Raw genomic sequence first — 24021 nt, 5'->3', positions numbered from 1 at the left:
AGCTCCCTGTATAGTGCTGGAGTTTACGTGACAACGCTGAAGGCAACACGTAGGGCAGGTGGTAAATGTAACCTAGTGATGGAGGGCCAGCAAAATGGGTTCAGACACACACACACACACACACACACACACACACACACACACAAAATGCCTGTCAGGCTAGGTTACTGTATTCTCAGGCTAAGCTTGGGTTTGGCACTTTATCATTTACCTGCGAGGAGCCTACATGACCTGATGCAGGGGTCAGGCCTACCTCACTCACACAGCTGAGCTTCCTTCACTGTCTGTGCGCTGAACAGCAGTAGCCAAAGACAGGTGATCAGGTGAATTCCTGTCTGTTAGTAGTGGAATGCAGCTTGTGCTGTATCTTCATGCGAGTATGGGGACAGCGTTTTCCACCAATCAGAACGTTGCATAATAGCGTCAAAACCAGAACAAGTTGCTTAATGTTTCCTGCCAGTTAACTGCCTCTTCAGTGGAGGTCTGCACTCTCCTGGGAGCATTTTCTAGTTAAGTATCTAGTTATTATTATGGATTTTCTGTGTTTTTAGGAGCCTGTTCACACTTATATCTGCTAATAAAATAACATTAATTTTCTAAGAAAGTGAAAATATTAAACAATTATAAGCTAATTAGGCCTAAATAAATTTAAACCTTATCTAAAAGTCCCACCCCCACAGTGTCTTCTGATAAAAATTCTGAGCCTGTGACAAATGTAGTTGATGACCCCTGGTGTATAGTTTACTGACATCTCATTTCATGTTTTTTGAATATACAATATTTCAGGGCCGCTGAATCAGCATTACTTAGTGCAGCTTTCCAGTTTGTCTTTCATGCCCAGAGACGGTGACTCATATGATCGAAATACTCGTAGCCCTGCTGGCATCACACTGAATCTCCTGCGTTTCCCTTCAGCCTTTTCATGGCTTTGGCAGTTACTTACATGAGCAGGCAAACACTTTTTCTGACTTACAGGAATAGTTGGGGTGATACCTGACTTCCTGCTGAAACATCTGTGTCTGTAACTTCAGACATGGGAAACTGGCGAGTAATGTTTCATCCTACACAGATTCTCTCTTTTGTCTTGTTTACACTGCTGCATGTGTGCTTTTGTTTGGAGCAGAATGGGCGTGGACAATTCTGGTAACAAGGGAAAATCCCTTGGTAAGGAACTGGGAGGTGAGGGCATTTGACGTGTGTTGGTGTGTGATGGCATCAGAGAGAGAAGGGACGGGCAAAATATTATGTAGGTGAACACCACACACACTCACACACACACACACACACACACACACACACACACACACACACACACACACACACACACACACAGAGAGATGGAGGCAGACTCAGTTTATTTAGGCCTAAGCTGCTACTGAACACTAAATGAACACAGAGCCTCTGCCAGGCACAAATGGTCATGTTTTGCAGTTTCCATGTCTACATTTTGATTCAGCTGATGGCTAAGTAATGATGCAAGAACGTTAAGCAAAGATATGGGAACGAGCTTCAGAAAGAGAACAATAAATAAGAAGGGGTAGTAAAATGTGCATGTTGGAGTAACAGAAAGAAAAGAAACCAGAGACACAGTCTGACAAACAGATACTGGGCAGGAAACTAACTTCTGTCCACTGGCCACATTGGCTGGTGCATCTCACATTACTTTTCATTGTTTTACCAGCCAACTTGTTCTTTAGAACAGGGCTGGCCTTCTAAATCATGGCTGGTCACCTGCCAAAGAAGCTGGCAGAGCAGAAAAACTAATCGTCCGGAGCCAAAATTGACCAGCGTTTGGCTGGTGGCTGGTGTTAATTTCCCACCCTGAACAGATGTTCACACCCACTTTGTTGTCCCCCTCCTCCACTGGATGCAGCTGAGGCCGGGCGGCTGCTCAGTTGGGGCTCTGACTGGGAAAACCGGGGGGCCGGCGTCAAGCCGTGACCTCTCCGAGTGCTGTTCTGCTGGGCTGCAGCATCGGGCGTTCGGGGAATCCTGGGCTGGCTCACAAATGCAGAGACATTTTCACTGCTGGAAAGAGAAGGAGAAGAAAGGAGGGAGAAAGAGAGAAATGAAAGAAAGGACAGAGGGAAGGAGCAGGCAAAGAGGAAAGACAAAGAAAAAAATGATGAACTTTGCTTTCTGAGGGCAGTAATTTGTCACATGAACAAGGGATCATACGGAGGGGGGGGGGTTAAATAGTATCAAATTATTCAAAATGGGCAGAATGGGTGAACTATTCCCATAACCTTGCACGAGGCTCATACTCTCAACACTCGACAGAATTCATTTCACGAGTTTCAGTTGATATCCTCCATATCCGGTGATATAATACCCAGTACAGGCGGTTTTATCAATACTTCCTTGATACCCAGTATTCCCCAAGGCCTACAGAGGACATATATTGCATAGAGGTTTTAAAATATTCATACATATCATGCATGTATGAAGAAGATTTAAAAGAAAAACGAGGTATGGCTTTACAATAACTTTATTCAAGTAGATTATACTGCTGTTAGTGTTCATGTTGACAACAAATTTATATTTAGTTTTGTGTTAGTCTTTTGACTAAAATGCATTTTAGTTTTAATCATTTGAATTATGATAGCTTTTGTTTTGTTTTAGTTGTATTCAGTAGTCGAGTTGTAAAAAAAAAAATCAGGGGGGATGGTCAATTTTTTTCACTTGATGAAAAGGGAGGATGGCAGTTTTATAGGGGGGATGATTTTTATTTCAGGGGGGATGCCATCCCCCCTCATCCCCCCTCAACTCGAGTACTGGTTGTATTATGGAAAAGCATAATGCCCTTATGTTGGTATAGGTATCAGAGTATGCTTGTGTTGTTACACCAGTTTTATAAGGGCACTTTATGGGTACACAGGGCACTTCCAGTGCTTTGACATTGGTTAATAAACAGTCTCAAGTGCCATACGCCTGTTGTATAGAGTTACCGAAACTGATGTCCCTGTGAATCTGAGAACCAGAGCTGAGTCACAAGGGATAAATGCCTCTTCTGCCTCCAACCATACAGTCAAGGTCCAAACTCTGCCAATGCCCTCATCAGGCTACAGCCAAAATGACCTACTTCCCATGGAGCAATCCTATACCATAATAGTCAAACTCCTTCTTCTTTCCACTCAGGGAAATCATACTGGTTCCAACATCCAGATATCCCCACTTAACCCAAAGTTCAGTTTTGGCACTTTGTGTTTTGACAGTTTTACACTTTCTGTACCAGGTGTTTGTTGCAATATGGTATAAAATTCTGTTATTGCACTTAATGTAACATATTTAAAAACCAACTAGGTCCTCAATTTATCACTAACCTCGCATTAATCCTTTGAAAACATAGCAAATCCACTTAATTTTAAATACGTTATCTATTTCATCATCATACTGTAAAGTAACCACAAATTTTGGCAACAACTAAATTAATAAAAGGAAACTACCATGAAACTGCAACAAAAATCACTGAAAAAATATTGTAAAAATTACAAAATTAGAAAAAAATCATAAAATTATCAAAAAATTATTTTATCAATTGACAAGACAATGACCAGAAATTACCTAAAAATTCCCCAAACAACACAACAATAGAAGAAAAATCACCTGAAAACTATATTTCTAATTATAATCATATTTGAAATTAAATTAGAAGAAAATTACAAGAAGATTACCAAAAAAATGTAAATACAAATGACAAGAAAAAATGAATTTTAATAAACAAGCACTCATGGACTCATGGGTTTCAAAAAGTTAAGGACACAGTAATGTGCTATAAGTGAAGCTAAACAAATAACAGTATAGATATTATGGTAATGCTAGGAAACCATTTGCTTGTTTGCATTGTGAGCATTCCTCATTAAAACCTATGAGTACAGCTAGCTGCAAAGGAGACTATTATCAACTAGTGTCACCAATCTGTTTCTACAGTGAATGCAAACAATTCTAATAAGCCATTTTTAGGGAAGCTAAGGGACAACTGGAAACTTGTCACCTTCCATTTGCAAGTCAATCTCTAACTTGTAGTCCAGATGTCCCTTTCAGAATACCGAAGGCTGAGGACTGAGAAAGTGAAGTAAACAAGTCATTGGCTCAACATGAGACGAGCTCTCTTAAAGGCGCTTTTTACCACAATTGAAGTCTAGGTAATACGTTTGCATGAATTAAGCAGTCTGATTACTTCTTTCTGTTCTGTAACTCTGATGTCTGAGTGACAAACAGCCTGGCTGCTCCCCCAGGTGTAGTCTTGTGTAATTGAATGAGTGTGAAGCAGAGCGCTGCTGAAAAGCAAGTGGGCTCAGTCAACGTACCCTGAGTAAACAAAGGGGAAAAAAACGGATATTGCTGCTCCGATGTGTGCCAAATTGTTTTGTTGCTACGATTCTATTGACTTTACTGGAATATCAATGGCCTCACCCTGGATCTCATCTTGCTGTAAAACTCCCTGCCCGGCAAGCCAGGGTGAAACGAGGCTGCCCAAGTCAGCCCGGGCCAGGCTGTTTGTGGAGGTGCTTTACGATCCTGGGGGATGGGGCCTTAATTAAAGTGTGGTTTCCTGGGGCTCATTACTCCGGGGGAAGGGGGGGGATTTAGGAGTCAAGTTCCTCTGGGATTTAGGGGAGAGGAGGAGGAACGGAGGGGTTGATTGAATGGTCTCTTTGTGGCCACTGCTCGTTTAAACGCATGTCACAGACTGGCTTGGCAGTGCTGAGTCACTGATCGGTGTGGAATCCCACCCCAGCCAGCTCTGTCCACAAACACACACACACACACACACACACACACACACACACACACACACACACACACACACACACACACACACACACACACACCTCTCAGAGTTTTCTTGGATGCTCTGCTGATCCATGCTGTGAAGTTTTATTCTTGCATTGCTCCCTAACTGTATATCAGTCTGCTTCAGGAGGCAGCTGTCACCCAGTTATTGATCAATCATGCCATCAAGCCGACATGTCTTTTTTTTTTTTTTTCCAATGCTAGGTCATTTCATTTCAAAATCAAGTAACTTCTTGTGTAGCCTCTCATTCAGTGTGCCATAGGCTGGGCTGTGCCAACAAGGATTCATTTAAGCTAAGATTTGTGCAAATCAGAGTTGAGCGAAAAAAAAAGAAAAGAAACAGGTTTAAAATGAGTATAATCCCACTTTAAGATGATGCAGAGCTCTGCTGCAGAGTTGACAACTAACTCTGGCCAGTGATCATGAACCATCTGAAGGATGAAAATAGCTCCTAAATCTGTGAGACATTAGATCCGTAATCCTTGTAATCATGTGAACATGATCAAGATTTCAACGACAATGAGATTTTAAAATGAAGAAGTTGATGTCATCAAAAATGAGGATCCATCCAGTAGGTTTGGTGATATGGCTCATGCAAGATTAAAAAGTTCATTTGCTGGTGGCGCTAAAGGAAAGGTCATGGGGTCACCAAAATTTACAAACGTCATTCTCTAGCCAATACAAAGGTCGGTAACTAAAATGGCAGTGGTTTTCCGGAAGAATGGTCAGGTGATCACCAAAATGGGCAGGTTCCATCCCGTGTAGCTGACCTATTTAAACATGTTTGTGTCATTTCCACTCCTTGATATTCTCATACCCTCCAGTTCCCTGTGCTATGCTCTTGTGCATCCTTCTCTCCTCTCTTACTTCCACAACTTACTGCTTACACTTCCTTGTTCTCAACTCAGTGTTGTGGAGAGAACAATAGGCAGAAAAAACAGGGCAGACAGAGAGCGCGAAGGGGCAAGGGTCTGTAGGGCACTGGATAGTGATGGACCTCTTCGTTCCAGCACATCAGGAATGTCACACTCTGTCACAGGACTGACTAACCCATAGCCTAACAGAGCTCTGTATGCAGGCTAATAATCTGCAGCACCACTGACACACAGATAAGCTGAGTGTCTGCTGCTGCTGTTTGTGTGTGGATACAGCACATGTGTCAGACTGGTGCCATGGACCAAGAGGCTGCAGCTTTTCATTCCAACCGAAAACTCCACCAGCTGATTTCACTGATTATCTCATCTTCAAGTAGAGAGAAGGGACTAATCAGTGAAATCACCAGTTTTTGGTTAGAATAAAAACCTGCAGATGAATGAAAATAGCAGTTTGAATAGGACTTCACTGACCGTGAGCTAGGTAACAGCGCTTAGTGCTGGTTGCAGTGACTGTAGAGTTCAAATAGGGACGCAGACTAAACCAAAACTGGCTGTCACAATGTACACTTATGTAGATAACACTGCTGATATAAACTTGCTCATGCCCGCAGTCCAGATAATTGGCCCCACATTTGAATTCCACATTTGCAAGTAACACCTCAATACAGCTTCAAAAAAAAAGAAAAAAAAGAAAGAAAAACAGCATTTAAATGATGCAAATATTGGTACTTTGCTGTCGTTGACTCATGCAAATTGTGTTTGTTTTGTGCCATGCTGCTGTCTACAAGGATAACAGCATGCCAGTGTTTGGTTGTTCACTCCATCTCTTGTGCATGATGCCTTTGCTGGTTGACTGCTCTTAACAGAATTCATTAAATTGTGTCGCTAACAGACAAAGTGCAGTTTTGTAGGAGTTGACATATATCGAAATTAAGTGAGAAGTAAAGGCAGAGTGAAAGTATAAAGTTATATAAGAGCCCAGAAAGGCAGCAATCCAACACGTAGACCAGCAGGCCGAAGGGGCCAAACCCATTTAAATCTTGATTAACTGAAAACAGAAACTTACTGAGCTCTGCCACATGATCCTTCATTAGCAGTCTGAGCTCACTGGGAGACACGGGCTCTTTCATCCATGAAGACGGAGCAAAACACAACATGAGCTACAGCCTTCGATGTTTGTGTGTGTGTATGTGCTTGTGTGAGTTTACCTGGCACAGTGTGTGTTGTGTTCCCCCTGGGAACATCGTTCTCTGGCTTGGCCCTCATACGGCCCATCCAGCCCTGACTCCTGGGACAATCGGCCACACTCCGAGTCTAAATGTGTTTATGTGTATGAGAGAGAGCGAGAGACAGAAAGAGAGAGCAGAGCTTCATTACAGCAATACCAAATGTTTGGGTTGGTTTCACATCTCAGTGGAACTCAAAAGTTGAAGCAATAAAACAACCCAAAAAACAAGGAAAAGCTGATCAAAATGATCAGGTTTTCTTGCCTCATGTGTTTCTTATGTCACTGTCATTCCCCATGTTACTGTCTGTTTGGCTGTTTGCAGGATCTTTTGGGGACTGATTAATTAGAATCCTTGTTTGACTTGGTTCAACCCAAGGTTTCTTCTACTTTTTCCTGTATCACTGTATGCCCTGAGAGTCAAAAGCTGCTGGTACCAGGTAAGGAGTGCTGATTGGCTTGCTACGTCTAGCTAAAACTTGCTAATGTGTGTCTTGTGCTTTGCTTAGTTTCTATGTGTTTGATTATTTTGCTCTATGCCTGATTATTGGTGAGTTCTTTAGATCTCATTCTTTAGAAGTTCTTTGAGACATGTTTATGATGAAGAGATGTATAAATAAATGAACCAACTCGAAGTGGAAATCAGAGGGGATAGACTAGGAATACCACCACTGGTAGGGAACTACATGTTTACAGTACTTGTTCTTTTCTGGAGAGATGCTGATGGATGGAGCTTTTTTGCCCAGTGGACATTGGACATCACATCAAAGAAATCCAATATGAGATACAGTAAAGAATAACAGGCAGAAGGGAAATTAAGTTGTCACCCAAATGCAGCTGATTTCTGGTATGCACAGTCTGTGTTAAGTAAGAATTATCTGGCTGCACACATACAACCCATAGATAGACACTATAGCCTTACTATTTTGGGATTCCACTGCAATCAAACGATGCAAAAAATCTTTGTATTGGTAAATGAGTTTCCATATGTTGCAAATATAACTTTGGGTTTGGAATATGAGTCTAAAGAAGAACATGAAAACAAGGAAAATGTTACTCTTTATCAGATTAGTGATTCAACTCCTCATCATGTAGCATTGAAGAAGCTGAGTTGAACAAACTGGAGAAGAAATGAAGGAGCTACAAGACAGACTTCACTTTTTTAACAGTTGGCTTGAAACAGATGTAACATGTAGGCTGGAAACCAGAGTTTGTGTGTAGTTTGACCAATAAAAAGCATGCTAATTTAACTATTAAATTCTTATTAGGAATATTTAAATATTCATAAAATGATGATTGAGCTTTGTTAGCAAAAAGGCTCCCCAGTCCTGTTGTAAACCGTCTACCCCTCTGACTGGTTTATACCGCTAAACAGGTGTTTCTTTGCTACTTTTTCACAGAGCATAATTAGAAATGGGAACTAAAACCAAATGACCACTACAACCAGCAGAAGCGTCTCCACTATATATAGTCTTTATTGTCTGGCAGAATTTTTTTTTCATAGCCTGTGCAAACACAGAAACAGATAACCATACTGCAACATACAGATACTTCAACCCTGCCAGTGTACCCACACATATATATATATCTATCACACACAGAGATAAGCCTGGGTCTATATTAGGTCCAGACTGTGTGGTCAAAGCAGAGCATGAGCCATAGCATATTATTCTACATATAATATACTACCAACAGCAGCATTTACTAAATTAGTAGCACAAACCACCCACAGGACCATTTCCTGAGCACACCAGCTAGCAAGCTTGTTAGCCTGCTAGCTAGTGAGCTAGCCACTGAGAATACTTGGTTAAGGTTAGGAAAAAGTTATTGTTAAGGTTTGGGAAAGGTTTGTTGTATTGATTAAGGTTAGGAAAAGGTCAGGGTTCAGGTTATGAAACATAAGCTAATGTTAGCTATGTAAAAATAAACTCTGCTCTGGGTTGAATTTGATCTCATGGTGGCTGACTGAAAGGTGTGCGGATTGAACCATCCACCACCCCACCATCCTCCTTACATGGATCACAGTGTCATTATTTACAGGACCACTAGAGGTCGCTTAACTTAAAAACGGAACTAGAGTTGTCCCTCGCTATAACGCGGTTCACCTTTCGCGGCCTCGCAGTTTTGCGGATTTTTTAAAGTGCAATTTTGCATGCTTTTTTTTTTTCCAGCACATTGTGTTCTGCGTCCTGATTGGCTAAGGGACTGCAGACCATTGTCAATCAGTCTCCTCTGTGCCGTGTCTCCTGTACAGTACAGAATGCGTTCATTCTATAATACTGGACTAAACAAGAAAGAACAGTGAGAAACAAGAGAGAAAAGTGAGAAAATGTTAATGCCTGTCTGAGAAAAGTGTATAAAGTGTGTAGTGAGGGGCTTTACAGCCTTAAAACATCTAGAATAATTGTAAAAAATAAAGCTGACTACTTCGCGGATTTCGCCTATTGCGGATTATCTTTAGAACGTAACTCACGCGATAAACGAGGGACCACTGTATAGGTCATAATAAGCTGCTGTACAAATGACCTGTGGGGTTATTTTTTGGTCAGAGGACAGTCTCCTTGTGTGTTATGATGCATAACATCACAGCTGGTCATAGCAAACCATCCCATAGATCATTTCAGCTGTGATGTTATTTTCTGTAACACACTGCCTGTTGTGTTCTGTTGCTGTAACAGAACTGTAACAGAACACAACAGGCAGTTGTTTGATTGAGAAAGAGCCACGAGTACACATCCACAGACAAGACGACCTACCGATGCTGGGATGTAGGGAGTCGGCGGTACTGGGCCGGCTGCTGGCGTGTGTAGGAGGTCGGGAGCTGTATCTGGAAGGAGGCAGGCTGCCCCCCTCACTCCTCCGTCTGCTCAGAGGATACTCCCTGTCCCTGCTTCCTTCATGTCCATGACTGCCAGCTCGGAAGCCCCTACACATGAACACAACCATGGACATGTGTCCTTTATCGCTCACAGGAAAAAGGATGGCAGCAACCTCGCCACAGTTTGAGGCATTCGTGTTAACTACAAAGGTCAACATTGTGGTTAAAATACTGGAAGATTATAATGGCACTGGAGCATATAAATCAAAGGTTCTCAAAGGGCCGATTTAGGAACCCAAAATTTGATTGAAAAAGAACCACGAAAAAATGGAACACAAAATAATCCTCAAACAAATCTTTTCTGTTGAAAGCAAATCCAAAACATAGCATTCTGGAAAAAAATTAAAAGGCCACTTCAAATTTTTCTTAAATCACAATCTCTACATGTATGGCAGCCATTTCTTTACAGTGTCTATTGAATTCCAACACAAGCACACCTCATTCTACTTAATGAACTACTGATGAAGTGATCACCTATTTAATGAGGAAAAGTATAAAAAAAAAACACTGCTGTGGTCATAACCATCCTCTTGCAATAGGAGCAGCTGGATGGCAAAAACAATGCTAGTAGCAAATCAAAAATAATTGGAATAAAAAAATAACCATTGACCATGCCAAAATAGTTGAAAAGAAAAGTTTTAAGTAAGCAAAAGAACAGTTAAATTTGGCTTTACTGGCAGAGGGACACAGAGAGCCTCAGATTCCTTCACCTTTAAAATTTCAAAGATGGCAGTTCATAAGAACAAGGTCAAGCAGCAGACATTGGAGACCACAAAGCTACAGACAGGCAGAGGATGAAAACAACTCTCCACTGACCGGGATGACCCCCAACTCTCAACAACTGTAGGATGACATCATGGACCTACAAAAAGAATAGTTAACGGCAGCTGGGGTGAAATGCACGGCGAAGATGATTTGAAAAAGGCCGCTAAGGACAGGGATGAAGTCATGGAAAGCTAGAAAAAAGTCCTTCAGAACCTTCACAAGCAAGGAAGAGCCAGGCTGAGGTTTGCAAAAGACCATAAGGATTGCACTGTAGAGGACTGGAGTAAAGTCATCTTCTCTGATGAGTCTGATTTTCAGCTTGACCAACACTTGATCATCTAATGGTTAGACAGAGACCTGGAGAGGCCGCGAGCCACAGTGTCTCATGGCCACTGAAATTTGGTGGTGGATCATTGATGATCTGGGGGTGCTTCAGTAAGGCTGGAATCAGGCAGATTTGTCTTTGTGAAGGACGCATGAATCAAGCCACGTACAAGGTTATCCTGGAAGCAGGGCAATGCTCCATGCCACACAGCCAGGCCAATCAAGGTGTGGATGGAGGACCACCAGATCAAGACTCATGGATAGCTTAATCTCCTGACCTGAACCCTACAAAAAACATCTGGAATGTAGAAGAAGACAGATGGTCATAAGCCATCAAACAAAGCTGAGCTGCTTGAATTTTTTGCGCAAAAAGTGGCATAAAATGACCCAACAGCAATGTTAAAGATTGGTGGAGAGCAGGCCAAAATGCATATAAGCTGTGATTAAAAATCAGGGTTATTCCACCGAATATTAATTTCTGAACTCTATTGTGTTGTTTAAAAATTAATATGAACTTTTCTTTGCCTTACTCAAGGTCTGAAAACAGTGAAATCTTTTTTGTTATTTTGACCATTTGTAATTTTCTGCAAATAAATGCTCTAAATGACAATTTAGAGGAATTTATTCGGAATTTAGAGGGAATGTTATGTAAAACATAAAACCAGAGAAACTGATCATTTTACAGTGGCCTCTTAATTTTTTCTAGAGCTGTATATTTTCTTTAAAAAAAAAAAATAAAACATATATCTTCTTTAAAAAAAATAAAAAAATAAAAAAAATAAACTTTTTCTTTAAACTGCAGACTAAAAGTCATGCCAATTGTGAATCATGTGAGAAATGTAGGTTTTCATGTTTTTGTTCAACCCCGTAAATTAAAGCTGAAAGTCTGCACTTCAATCATGTCTTGATTACTCCATTTCAAATCCTTTGTGGTGGTGTACAAGGGCAAAATGATGAATATTGTGTCACTGTCCAAATACTTATGGACCTAAATGTATTTTTTCTCATAAATAGTTGGTTGAGGTCAACACTAACAAATTTTTCACACATAAATTCCTTAGTTGATTTTGAATATTTGACAGTCACTGAGTGACACGATTGTGCAACTGTGAAATGCAACTGCAAAATGACAGCAGATATACAATTTTAAAAAATGTGTTGTGAATTGGCAGCTTTTTTCATATGTTTGTATGCCATTTTTGCTATTTTGCTATTTTTGCCAGATTTTCCATGGTGGAACTGGCTCTGCATTACAACCATGCTGATGGAGGCAGAATCTACCATGGTGTCTTGGCACAATACATCTCAAAGACCCGCTCACCTGTACAACTGTCTGTAAAACTTTCTTTCCCTTTTTCTTCTCTGTTAAAACTGCTGACTGAGGCTCTCAGAGGCTCTTTAGTTCTTAAATACAGGCCCTCAAGAACCATTGACAACAAACTATGGCACCGTGCAACAATGGCTTCTCCTACTTCAGGTGTTCATTGCTAAAACTAAGGCAATTCAGGGGATATGTCCAGCTGGGACAAAGGAACACTGAACCTGAGCCCTGAGGACACAGAGACTGACAGTGAGACATCCTGTGGGGTCTTTGTTTGATTTTCAGGGTGGGCCAGCTGGATGACCTTATTCTAGAGTGGGTTCCAGCGACTGCTGCTATAATCTGTGATGGAGGGCAGCTGACAGATGCAAAGCCACAAGCCAAGCCACATATTTCTTCACTGGCTTGCCAGCACGGTTTTGGCACTATCTCATTGATCCTTGATGTTGTGAGTTGTCAAGTCGCTGTTGTTCTAATCTGCAACCCTGTCTCCTAATAATTATGTTCTCATACAATTAAAATGCATTCTTAATTATGTTTAGGGGTAAAGGTATTTGAATTGATAGCATTTGTTTCTGTCATATCACAAATATGTTTCTAATCAACATATTTTGTATATCATGCTGGGTGGCATTTTAGCCATTTTCATGACTTTAGCCACCAAAACTTGGTTAAGGTGAGAGAAAGGTTAGGTTTAGGCATAAAAAACTTTGTTAAAGTTAGAGAAAGTTTGGGTTTAGGCATCAAAACCACAAGATTACGGTAATGTAACGTAACGTAATGTTAAAAAAAAACACCACTATTGCTTCATGCTGGATTTGATTGGGTAAATGTTGGCTGTTTAATCCATCCAGCACCCCACCTGCCTCCTAGCATGGCCTCAAAGCTAAGGGATTACAAATCTTCTTGTGATGCATTACAAATAAACATAATCCGTGACAAAAATACTTTGTCCTCGAAACGCAACTGACAGTGCAGTTTAGCTGTATGAGAACAGGGCTCTCCATTGATTTGTTTCAATTGTATTGCACCTCAGCGTGCTTGCTGTCATACTCTGGCTGGCATTTCACTGGCAAAATCAACATGTCACACTAAGCAGCTATGGAGTGAATATGAATATTAGGACCATGTTCTCTCCCCAGGAAAAAAGTGACCAGATGAAGGCTAAGATCCTTTGTTTGATTTCACCTATTAAATCCACTCAGTCAATTAGAGCAGTGATTTTCACACTCTGGGTCCCGAGCTACCGGTGGGCCTCAGCATGGAGAAAGGTGGGTTGTGGGACTGCAACATAAATGCATTCTTTTCTCAATAATGGTGGATAGACATGTCTAAATCATGGAAAGTAGGCCTATAATGATGGGTGGCATCATTTCTACATCCACCAGACCCCACTGAACCTTTACTGACCATGAAACCCTGCCAAAGTCACATTGACTAGAGAGTGGTCGCAGCCTTCTTAGCTTGCTGAAATGGACAAATTTCTAAAACCCAGTGTAATCAATGGACTGCTGAAAAAAGGCACCACCACTGAAAGTGAAATAAATCATTTCGAACAGTTTTACAACCTGTTTTAAAATATTTTTATGTTTAAAGCTTAATATTTTGATGCTGATGCTTTTTAACAAATTTAAATTGATGTTCAACAAATAATAATACATTTTTTTTTATTTGCTCATATGGAATGTTAGAATGGAACATAAGAATGTTTTACATTTTCCACAACAACAAATTCCTGAAAAAGAGAATTTTCTTCAAGAATCCAAAATTTTGTTGCAAAAGCAAATATTAACCATACATAAGTCTGCTGGTATGGTGTTGCTTTTCGATTGACACTATCTAGAAAACAACAACAACAACAACAACAACAACAACAACATGGTTTATAGAAATGAATACAACCAGAGATATCTGTTTTTGCGATAAACTCTTCAAATGTTGAAGGATCATTAGAATTCACTGTAATCATTACGGATGTAAATATACTAAAAACTACTTCACTTTGCAAAATTGGTGGTGGGTCATGGGACGAGTAGTACCTGAACGTGTGGGTCCTTGCATGAAAATGTTGGGGAATTAGGGGGAATAAAAGTGACTCCCGAAATGCAATTTCAGGAGGGTTCAGGAGGGTCACTCTTACAGTATCATATTTTTTGGCTTAAAATATATGCTATCAACTGATGCCACTGATGTTAATACAATGTTAAGATGGTAATGAAAATACAGTAGTAGCAATAACTCAAAATAACTCGTTCTTTGTGTGAGGGGTCTTAACAAACATAGAACAGCAACCACTCATGGGTTGTGGTCTTCTTTTAGTACTAAATGCTTCTAGTTCTGGTCTCAACCCTTCACAAACACCATTCTGACATGATTAATGGAAAGATTTTAGTAAACCTGTCTTTTCTTTGTCCTACTGATCTAGTTTAAAAGGCAAAAAGAGCAGATTTATCAACTTGGTCGGACAATGAGGGTAACCCCATCACTGTCCAAATAACCTACTTTTGATCGTCCTCCTTATCATCTCACCCATCTAAGATCAGGCTATGAGTTATCTGTGAGCCTGAGTCAGCCTTTTGTGCAGCTGTAAACCGATCAGCCATAACAGAAACAAGGCCAGATGTCTGTGTGTATCAATGGAGATAGAGTATCTTACTCTGGAAGAAGCTCAGTGCATGTCAGCTGTTGGAACCAGGCTGCTTGGGAGACTGTCACGTAATAAAGGAACGTATAAAGAAGGATGAGACAATATGTCATTAAGCAGTGCGTGAGCCTAAAGTGTAGAGTAGAACAATTCAGCTTGTTTTTGAGTGGGTGTGCCAACTCTGTGCCAACTCATGTCCAACTCACGTGAGTGTCTTCTCACAAATTTAGCACTTTAATCTCAGAAATTCAGTCATTTTTTTCCTCAGAATATTACCCCCCTCCTCCGGCTCCATACGTTTTTCCCACCATGGTCCGAATATGCTGTCCTACTGCTGAGATCCAAGAGAAAAAAATAATAAAAATAATAAACAAGATACCAGTAGATGTTCTGGCCCCTGTTCTGGCCCCTGCTCAGGCTTGCTGGGCACTGATCTGGTGCGTTTGATATAACTTACATTGTGTTCCCATTCCGATGAGAACTGGGAGTGACTGGCCGCTGTAGGGGTTCATCAACGCTTGGCTGAGTTAGAGAGGCAGATTTCCTTTTCGCTTTTGCCATGTTGGTCATGATCTACACACACACACACACACACACACACACACACACACACACACAATCACTCGGCAATCAGTGCCACATTGTCAGTAACGTGAGGACATGCGCGTGCTCTCCTTTAACATGACTGCTTTTGCACATCCCCATTCAAATGAGCCAAAAAGCATAAAGGGGACAGAGATTTATGCTGTTTCTTCTTTGGAAACCTGCTATTGACAACGCCCTGCAACATTTAGTGACACAGTGACATGAAATCTCTGCAATCCCCACGGGGCTCGGAGGGAGTGTCCATTGTCACACACTCTCTCAGAATCCCAACTGACAATAGAAAGCTAAAGTAAGCTAGGCGGCTATGTAGGCCAACAAGAAGCCATTCACTGGGGTCAAGCTAGTGCTGATGGAGTTGTATAATCGCTGTTTCAGTGACTTTGGATTTCTTTGGCGAAAAAGGCTTCTGTTTCACTTTCTGTTATATGATTCTGTTTGTGACTGCAGTGTTTATTTCAGTTTCTATAGCACATGTAAATTCTTGCTAGGTTTGAAATCTCTGACAGTTCATTTTCATATTGTAGTGGAATAAACAGAAACCAATGGCTGGATACCAAGGTCAGAAAAAATGATTGTGGTTCTGAAATGTGAAATGTGCTTTTTCTTTTGGAAAAGCTTGGCAGAAACATGAAGCATATATATTTTTGTGCACAAATGTTTGTGTGTGTGTGTGTGTGTGTGTGTGTGTGTTCTTACTCCTAGGTACTCGGTGGTGAGAAGGCTCTCGCCAGACAGCTCCCTGGGCTGTGGCTGGAGAACTTCCTCTTTATCTAGGTCTGTCTCCATCAGATCTTCCTGTCATGACACAATAATGCTAAATCAGATTTTAAAAAATGACACAACCAGAAAAGGAAATAAGGTCTGTTAAAGAAATGTCCTTGTGTAATAGACACACAAAAACCATCCGGGTATGCAGCTAACTAGGACACCAGTCTCTGTATATGTCTGTTAGCATTATTTAGTATTTCTTATTTTTACAGTCTGTTTGTAATGACAGTTTGTAAAAAACAAACAAACAACACAGCAATTATTAAAACACATAAACATACAAAATATATGTTTGGATTTGAATGAACATTAAATCAAATACATGGTTTGTATGGGAAGCTGTGGGCATTTGAAAGACAAATGAAAGTGTTCAGAATATCACAAAATATCTCCACATTTCACATGTGGAGTAAGCTGTGCCTGCACTGACTGGCAGAAAATTCAAATAAAAATGAGTGTATTCACTTACAGCAATCTGATGGGTCATGGTCACATTCAAATCATACAATCATAACTAACAATTCTCATGAATAGCTAACCATCCAGAACACCACTATAAAAGCCATTTCACCCAGTTATTAGTTATTAGTTAGTTATTAGTTAATTCAGTTATTAGTGTTTTTCATTGTGATAATGGGTAGTTTGGAGTTTGGTGCTGCTAATAGCGTCTGGCTATTTAAAAAAAAATTGGCTAAACACCAATGCAATGCCCAGGACCAATCCACAGGTCACCAACAAGAGCCCAGTGTTAGCATACTAAGGCATATTAACACTAGAGTGTAACACTAGTATTTTTAAAAAAGATCTACAGAATGACTGTCTGAGGTAAACATGTCCTTTTTCACAGCAGCCATTGGACATGAACAGAAGGGGAAAAACAGGTGTTACTAATGATGTTGACTAAGGTTCTGTTCCACTGAGGTCTGCCAGAGTCAGGGTCCTGCTGTTGTTCATGCTGGATCACTGGAAAGGCTTTGGGTCCCTTAAATGGAAGGGAACCTTCATTCATGTCCTTAGGAATACCAGTGTTAACCCGACGACTCACGTCAGAATGGCTGCTGTGAAGGAGCACTCACATGCAAACATTCTTGGGTGAACACGAGGGGCATACAGGCACACACCCTCTCTCTCTCTCTCTCTCTCTCTCTCTCTCTCTCTCTCTCTCTCTCTCACACACACACACACACACACACACACACACACACACACACACACACACCTGGGTGACCCATACACTTCCCCCCTTTAACATGTTGCCATCCATCTTATCTTGCTAACCCACTTCTCCACAGAATCCAATCTGCCAAGCCCATCGCCATACACACTCTCACACATACAGGTGGGACATATAATATGTGTGTTACAATGTTTGAGAAATATGTCAGAGGCAGGATGTTTTGTTTTTTTTTAGTTTTTTTTTTTTTTGTCATGCTTGCCCTTTTCTGTCTCAGATTCCTCATCTGTACCCGTTGTTGTTCTTGGATGGGTTTTGGATGATTTTTGTTAAGCGGTGGTAAATGCACGTGTGGAGGCAGGAGGTGATGTGAGTGCCTGTAAGAGGCTAAGGTGTAGTCTTACATCATCATCATCCTCTTCATCTTCATCATCTGATTCGGGCCCCTCTTCCTCAGCTGGATGGGACACAAGGATTTTCAGCTGTTTTGTAGGAACAGGTTTAAGCAGATGCCTTTCTCACCACAGAATCACACTCTCTGGATACAATCATTCATTTTCATCCTAATTAGAGTGGCGGGGGTGTTGGAGCCTATCCCAGTGCTCACTGGGCAGAAGGCAGGCGAATACACTGGACAGATCACCGGTCCATCACAGGGCAGACAGACAAACAACCACAACCACAATCATTTCATTTTCTAAACGGGTGAACTATCCCTTTACCACACTAGGAGAAGGCCACTGCAAGTAAATGTGTGTGGACTGACCTGAGTTGAGCTGTTTGATGATGAATTCGATCTGTCTGTTGAGCTCGGGGTTCTCCTCTTTGCTGTAGCAGCACAGGATCTCCTCCACACTCTGCACACGGTGGAAAACAAAGCCTCCTCATCGTCTGGATCACACTTCAATTTGTGTTCACTGTCGACCACACATGCGACTTTTCTTCATAGTTTTACAGTAGAAAAAAAACTGACAGATTTGCAACAAAATATAGCAACGTTTAGATGGTGGCTAGGGTTCATTACAAGCCCCCTTAACGTCAGGCCTGATACCTGGCTAAAAACGACTAAAATGAACAAAAAGTGGGCAGGTAGCAGGTGAGAACAACAACAACAACAACAACGACGACGAAGAAATGGAGAAATAAAAATGATTTGCAGTATTCGTAACATCTGAATCAGCTAATATTATCAAGCCCAATAAGCCAACTGAAGTCTGTGTGTGTGTGTGTGTGTGTGTGTGTGTGTGTGTGAGAGAGAGCTATCTGAGGATCTGTGTGTACACACTGGCCTCTGTGAATCTCAGTGAATATGCATACAGTACTGCCCTTCTTGCAAGTGAGTGAATGTGTAGATTTGTAGATTTATTTATTTTTTAAAAGAAATGGGACAGTACATGTTAATGCACATATAAATGTGAACACATGAGATTGTAGCCGTGTGGCTAATTTCCATCTCTAGTCCCAATGGCAGGTTGGTGTTGTACATAATGCTCATACACAACAGAATAAAAAGAAACAAAACAAAACAAAACAAACTACATAGTTGATCATAAAACATACAGGCCAAGGCTCAGGGAACCACGTGCATTTCACCACTGCTTGAACACTAAATTATATATCGAGGGGCTGATTAAAGTGCAAAGTGCTAAAGTGTAAAGTGCATTATTATATTGCAAATTGCCCAGCAAATATAAAGTTCTATTTTGATTGCCCAATACTCAATTGCATATTACAATATTTTAATACCAACGATGGTAAGTTGTGATACCTAGAGTACCTAGTTGTATAGAAATATAAAGTGCTTGTTGCATTGCACATTGCCCTACTGCCTAATAGGTGAGAATTGCACACTACTCGATTACATATTGCAGTAAATGAATATATACCAACAATGGTAATTTTATGATACTGAGAGTACCCAACTGTGTGAAAAATATAAAGTGCATGTTGCATTGCACATTGCCGTAGTACCTGGAAAAATAAATAAAGATATAATAAATAGAATGATATGGAGCAACTGGGCCTAATGTGAGAGGCCCTAAGTCCTCCAATGCATACAACCACATGGGTTGTTAGTTCCACCCCTCTAATACAACCCACAGTGTTGGAACCAAGAACTACCTAATATTAGCGAATGTTCCCTAGTATCAGCTAACTCATGTTCTAGCTTGGATTTTTTTTTTTTTTTTTTTTTTTTTTTTTTGCCAAAGGACGGTCTCGAATAATCACGAGTTGGGTTGCAGGTCTTATATTTATGGGTGTGGGTGGGACCGAGCTTTGACATGGAGATCATTTTGGGTGACAGTTTGGTTTCTGTACTGAACGGTTTGCAAAATTACACCTGTGCACGATTCCATGTGTTACAATGTATTTGAAGACCAATAATTTAGTGGATTAGCACCATGTTGCATAGTCCTGAATACTAGCACTGCTACTACTAATAATTTACTGTAATCTATATTTTATATGTGAAATTTATGTTAAGAAATCTTTTGATTTGTTGTATTTTTTTCACTTTATCTGTTTTTTTTCTGTGAAGTGCTACACAAATATAGCAATAACAGAAATAGACGAAGTAGAAGAAGAAGGAGGAGAAGAAGGAGAAGAAGAAGTATGTCCAATCAAAATTTTGTGAGAACACAGAGCACACTGTGAAAATGAAATATCTGAAATTTTGTCCAAGTTTTGTCCAATTTTGCCCTTTATTTGCAGTGTCCTCATCCGTCCCTTCTAGTTTTGTCCAAATCAGAACAGTGGAGGAGGAGATAGCACCTAAAATATCACATCGGACAAACAGATAGAGCTCGACCCACAGCCCCCCACCTACTCCTGATTTCATTGTGTGGCAGACAATTGCATGACACCTCCAACCTCCGTGGAGCACTAACACAAACAGAACCTACTGGCTCGGCCACTATCTGAGCGTATTCCCGCTCGTATGATTATGAACACCTGCTGTTTGCCTTCTGAAGATGACTGTGTGCTGACGTGCTGGAAGAAGGCCATAGCAGAGCAAAAATAAACAGAGTCTGTTTCCTCTGAGCAGACCAACACATTTCTGCTATCTCACCATCTCTCTGGCTTCCTGTCGCACAGAGGGAATACTCAGGATACTGTACAGGGCTCCATTCACATACGGACGAATCTGGGGGAAAAAAAAATAGCATTCACAAACACACAAACACACACACACACACACACACACACACACACACACACAAACACGCATTTCAACGTCAGTCATCTCACAGGCAAAGCTGCAGCAATGAGGAATCTTCTAGATGCAAAGAGAAGAGAACGTTTTTCTGGTGGATGTAAATATGAATTGATTTTTATGACCATGATGTGCTACTAACAAAGACTCACTCAACCATAAGCATAATTCCTAAAATATAATTATTCTATGCTATAACTTCAATAAAAAAAAATCGAGCGAAGGCAACTGAAAACAAAGAGAAAGAAGTGAAAAAGAAGCAAAAACACAAACAACCAAATCTCCTCAGTATCAGGATGTTGTTTCAGACTCTGATGGAGCTGGGTTGGACCTCTTTATATAGGCTTTTTTTTTTTTTTTTTAACCATTTTCTTGCACTGGTCAGGGGGAACTTGGCTAAAGAAATATTTCAAAGTGAGAACATTAAAAAAAAGTTTGAGAACCACTGACACAAAGTAGCAAAAAAAAAAAAAAAAAAAAAAATCAGAGTCAGTGCCCCTGAGCTCCCTGAGAAGAAGCTGGCTAACACGTCCAGTGGCTCCACAGCCTTTCATAAAGACAGCACATACAGCTAATGCTGTTTGTCTTTTACAGTCTGATCACCTTATCTCTATCAAGGTTGCTAAATATTGTGGACATTTAAGGCCCTATCTTGTGCCAGAATCCCTAAACCCGTTATTTAGGGATTTAGCATTGCGTAAGAGGCGTTCCCCCGTAAAAGTTGCTATCTTGTGCACCTCCCGCTATCCGCAAAACACCTCCGCTACCCGCTATATTATGTATAGGCGTGTTTTGGGCGTTACGCCAGTTAAACCAATCAGTGTGCCAGGTGCCATTGCCTTTAAGGGCAGGCTGCACTATCCTAAATCCTAAATCCTAAACCCGCGATGGAGAGAGGGAGGTAGATTTTCTCAGGGCTTCTACTGAGGCTAAAGCAAGTTGGCTTTATATACATATTATATATTATATTATAGGCGAGTTAATTCGGGAGATGGAGCCACATGTGTCCAAGTGGACGTGTCACAAGGTTGTACTGATTGAGTAAAATCCCTGGGTCACACCACAGACACACAAGAGGCAGAGGTGGAACTATGTGTAAACTAATTTATTGACAAGGTAGATTGGGCAAATAAAATATTAAAAATAAAAATATAGCACAGCTGCTGGCTTATGATAAAACAATAAAACGTGCTGGCGTAAGTGTCCAATTAAAACAGTCTTTCCTCTAAACAGTCTATATGAGTAATGTGCACTCCTGATCAAAATCTTAAGACCAGTTGAGAAATTTACATTTTGCACTGTTGGATCTTAAGAAGGTTCTAAGTAGAGCTTCAAAATGCAAAAAGAAGAAATGCAAACAACTCCCGGTATCAGTCCGACCGTATGCGTGGCGAGGCTCCGTCGGTGTGTGCATTGAAGCCGCCTGGGCGCGCTCTTGTCAAAGCCCAATTTAGCCCAATTTAGCCCAATTTAGCCCAATTTAGCGGATAGCGGGTGGTCCTGAACACCCGCTATCCGCTTTCCCTAAAGTGTGTGCTCAAGATAGCAACTTTAGGGATAGCGCATGAAACACACCCACGGACACACCTCCAGGTGCAAATGACGGAGTCGGCATAATTCATAGCGGGTAGTGTGGGCGCAAGATAGATATCGTTTAGGGAAAGCTGCTAAATGCGCAAATCACGGGCAGTGGGTAGTGGCAACGGGTAGCGGGTTGCACAAGATAGGGCCCAATGAGTCTGTAAGAGGGTCACATCAAACAAGGAAGGCATAAAACAGGAAGGGACAAAATGTTATTGTGTAGCACGTGAGCTGAAGTTGCCTAGTGTGGTTGTGTGTGGTTCTCATTGTTTTGAATGGACTTCATGCCTTATTTTACATGTTAGTGCCCAAGCCATAGTGTCTGAATTCTGAGTAATTTGTCTATTTGTCTCTGTCTATATAACTAGCTCATATTTGCTGTATGGGACTGTGCATTGCATCATGCTAGGCTTTATGCAGCTGCCAGACAGACTCCTTATGTATTGAGATATGCAAGGACAAATAATGTGCCCACTGGGCAAAAAACAGCAGTCTGCATTATGTCAAGTGTTTTGCTGTCCTGTCATGGTGGTTTACAGTGGGATTCTCTCTGCCAGTACCATTGACTTCAACAGAAGCACCAAAGTCTGCCACCATGACATATTGTCCATTCCTTCTTTATACAGTGCTTGACAGCAACTGGGAAGCAGTGCACAGGAGTGTGTATCACCGCTAATGTGTTGCATATTGCCCACTGTTGTATGCAGACTGCAGTTTTAATTACACAAACATTTAGAGCAGCAGTACACGTTTGGAGGCAGTAATTAACTTGTTAACTGTTAAACCTCGATGACCGAACACATACAGCCACAAAGAAAAAGAAAGACATCTTTATAAAGATTTCAAAAATGAAGATGCCCATGCGCAGCAGGCAGTCGAGGTGCCGGTAATGTGGCGTAGGGATAAACTAGTAGAGAGAACCACATACAGTGGAAACATACCGCACACTGGACTGTGTAATGAGGATCTTTTATTTAGAGCAACACGTTTCGCTGGCAGCTTCTTCAGGCTCATTCTGAGCCCAGGAAGTCAGGGGTATTTAACGGAAACTGTACTCAATAAATTTACATAGATGACTGGACAATCAAACAACAATCTGATATCAATGGCTAAGGAGTACCATTATCACATGTATTCCAGGAAACATGCTGTTTCCAGCAGGATGAAAACATCAACAGTGCGCCAGTGCGCCTGGATATACATAGAAAAAGAGGAAAAATAAAAAAGGAGGAAAAATATAAATAAACATGATGATGCAATCATTGTTCAGTGGTTGAGCAGCTTACTGTTTTACCACGCAAGATAAGTACTGGTCAGACATCAACCAACACCATCAGCAAGCTATCAAGAATATATCAAACAAATAGAGCAGCACATGTATATACTAATGCAAACACAGGATGATATCAAACAAATAGAGCAGCACATATTCATGCACATACATCGGATGATGTCAAAATATACATCATCTGATGTATGTGCATGAATATGTGCTGCTCTATTTGTTTGATATATTCTTGATAGCTTGCTGATGGTGTTGATTGATGTCATCATGTTTATTTATATTTTTGCTCCTTTTTTATTTTTCCTCTTTTTCTATGTATATCCAGGCGCACTGGCGCACTGTTGATGTTTTCATCCTGCTGGAAACAGCATGTTTCCTGGAATACATGTGGTAATGGTACTCCTTATCCGTTGATATTAGATTGTTGTTTGATTGTCCAGTCATCTATGGAAATTTATTGAGTACAGTTTCCGTTAAATACCCCTGACTTCCTGGGCTCAGAATGAGCCTGAAGAAGCTGCCAGCGAAACGCATTGCTCTAAATAAAAGATCCTCATGACACA

General features: G+C 40.9%; 1 protein-coding gene across 6 annotated transcripts in view; it reads right to left on the bottom strand.

The window, feature by feature from the left end:
* The window catches only part of armc9 (armadillo repeat containing 9), a 64069-nt gene that overhangs the window by 12504 nt on the left and 27544 nt on the right, over positions 1-24021 (bottom strand). For 3 of the 6 annotated variants that reach the window (XM_030049616.1, XM_030049619.1, XM_030049617.1), the window contains exons 18-25: positions 20449-20523; positions 18145-18235; positions 17783-17835; positions 16133-16231; positions 15288-15403; positions 9655-9824; positions 6882-6987; positions 1844-2028 (exon numbers count right to left, since the gene is read on the bottom strand). In XM_030049616.1, the coding sequence (XP_029905476.1) occupies positions 1844-2028; positions 6882-6987; positions 9655-9824; positions 15288-15403; positions 16133-16231; positions 17783-17835; positions 18145-18235; positions 20449-20523 (895 nt within the window). Of the gene's footprint in view, positions 1-1319; positions 2029-6881; positions 6988-9654; positions 9825-15283; positions 15404-16132; positions 16232-17782; positions 17836-18144; positions 18236-20448; positions 20524-24021 lie in introns of those variants that run through there. The other 3 variants (XM_030049615.1, XM_030049620.1, XM_030049621.1) reach the window with 2 other exon arrangements.

The sequence above is a fragment of the Myripristis murdjan genome, chromosome 4 (genome assembly GCF_902150065.1).
Source record: "Myripristis murdjan chromosome 4, fMyrMur1.1, whole genome shotgun sequence".
NCBI classification, from domain to species: Eukaryota; Metazoa; Chordata; class Actinopteri; order Holocentriformes; family Holocentridae; genus Myripristis; species Myripristis murdjan.
The sequence above is the reverse complement of the archived record's forward strand: the minus strand, read 5'-3'. Positions and strand labels throughout refer to the sequence as shown.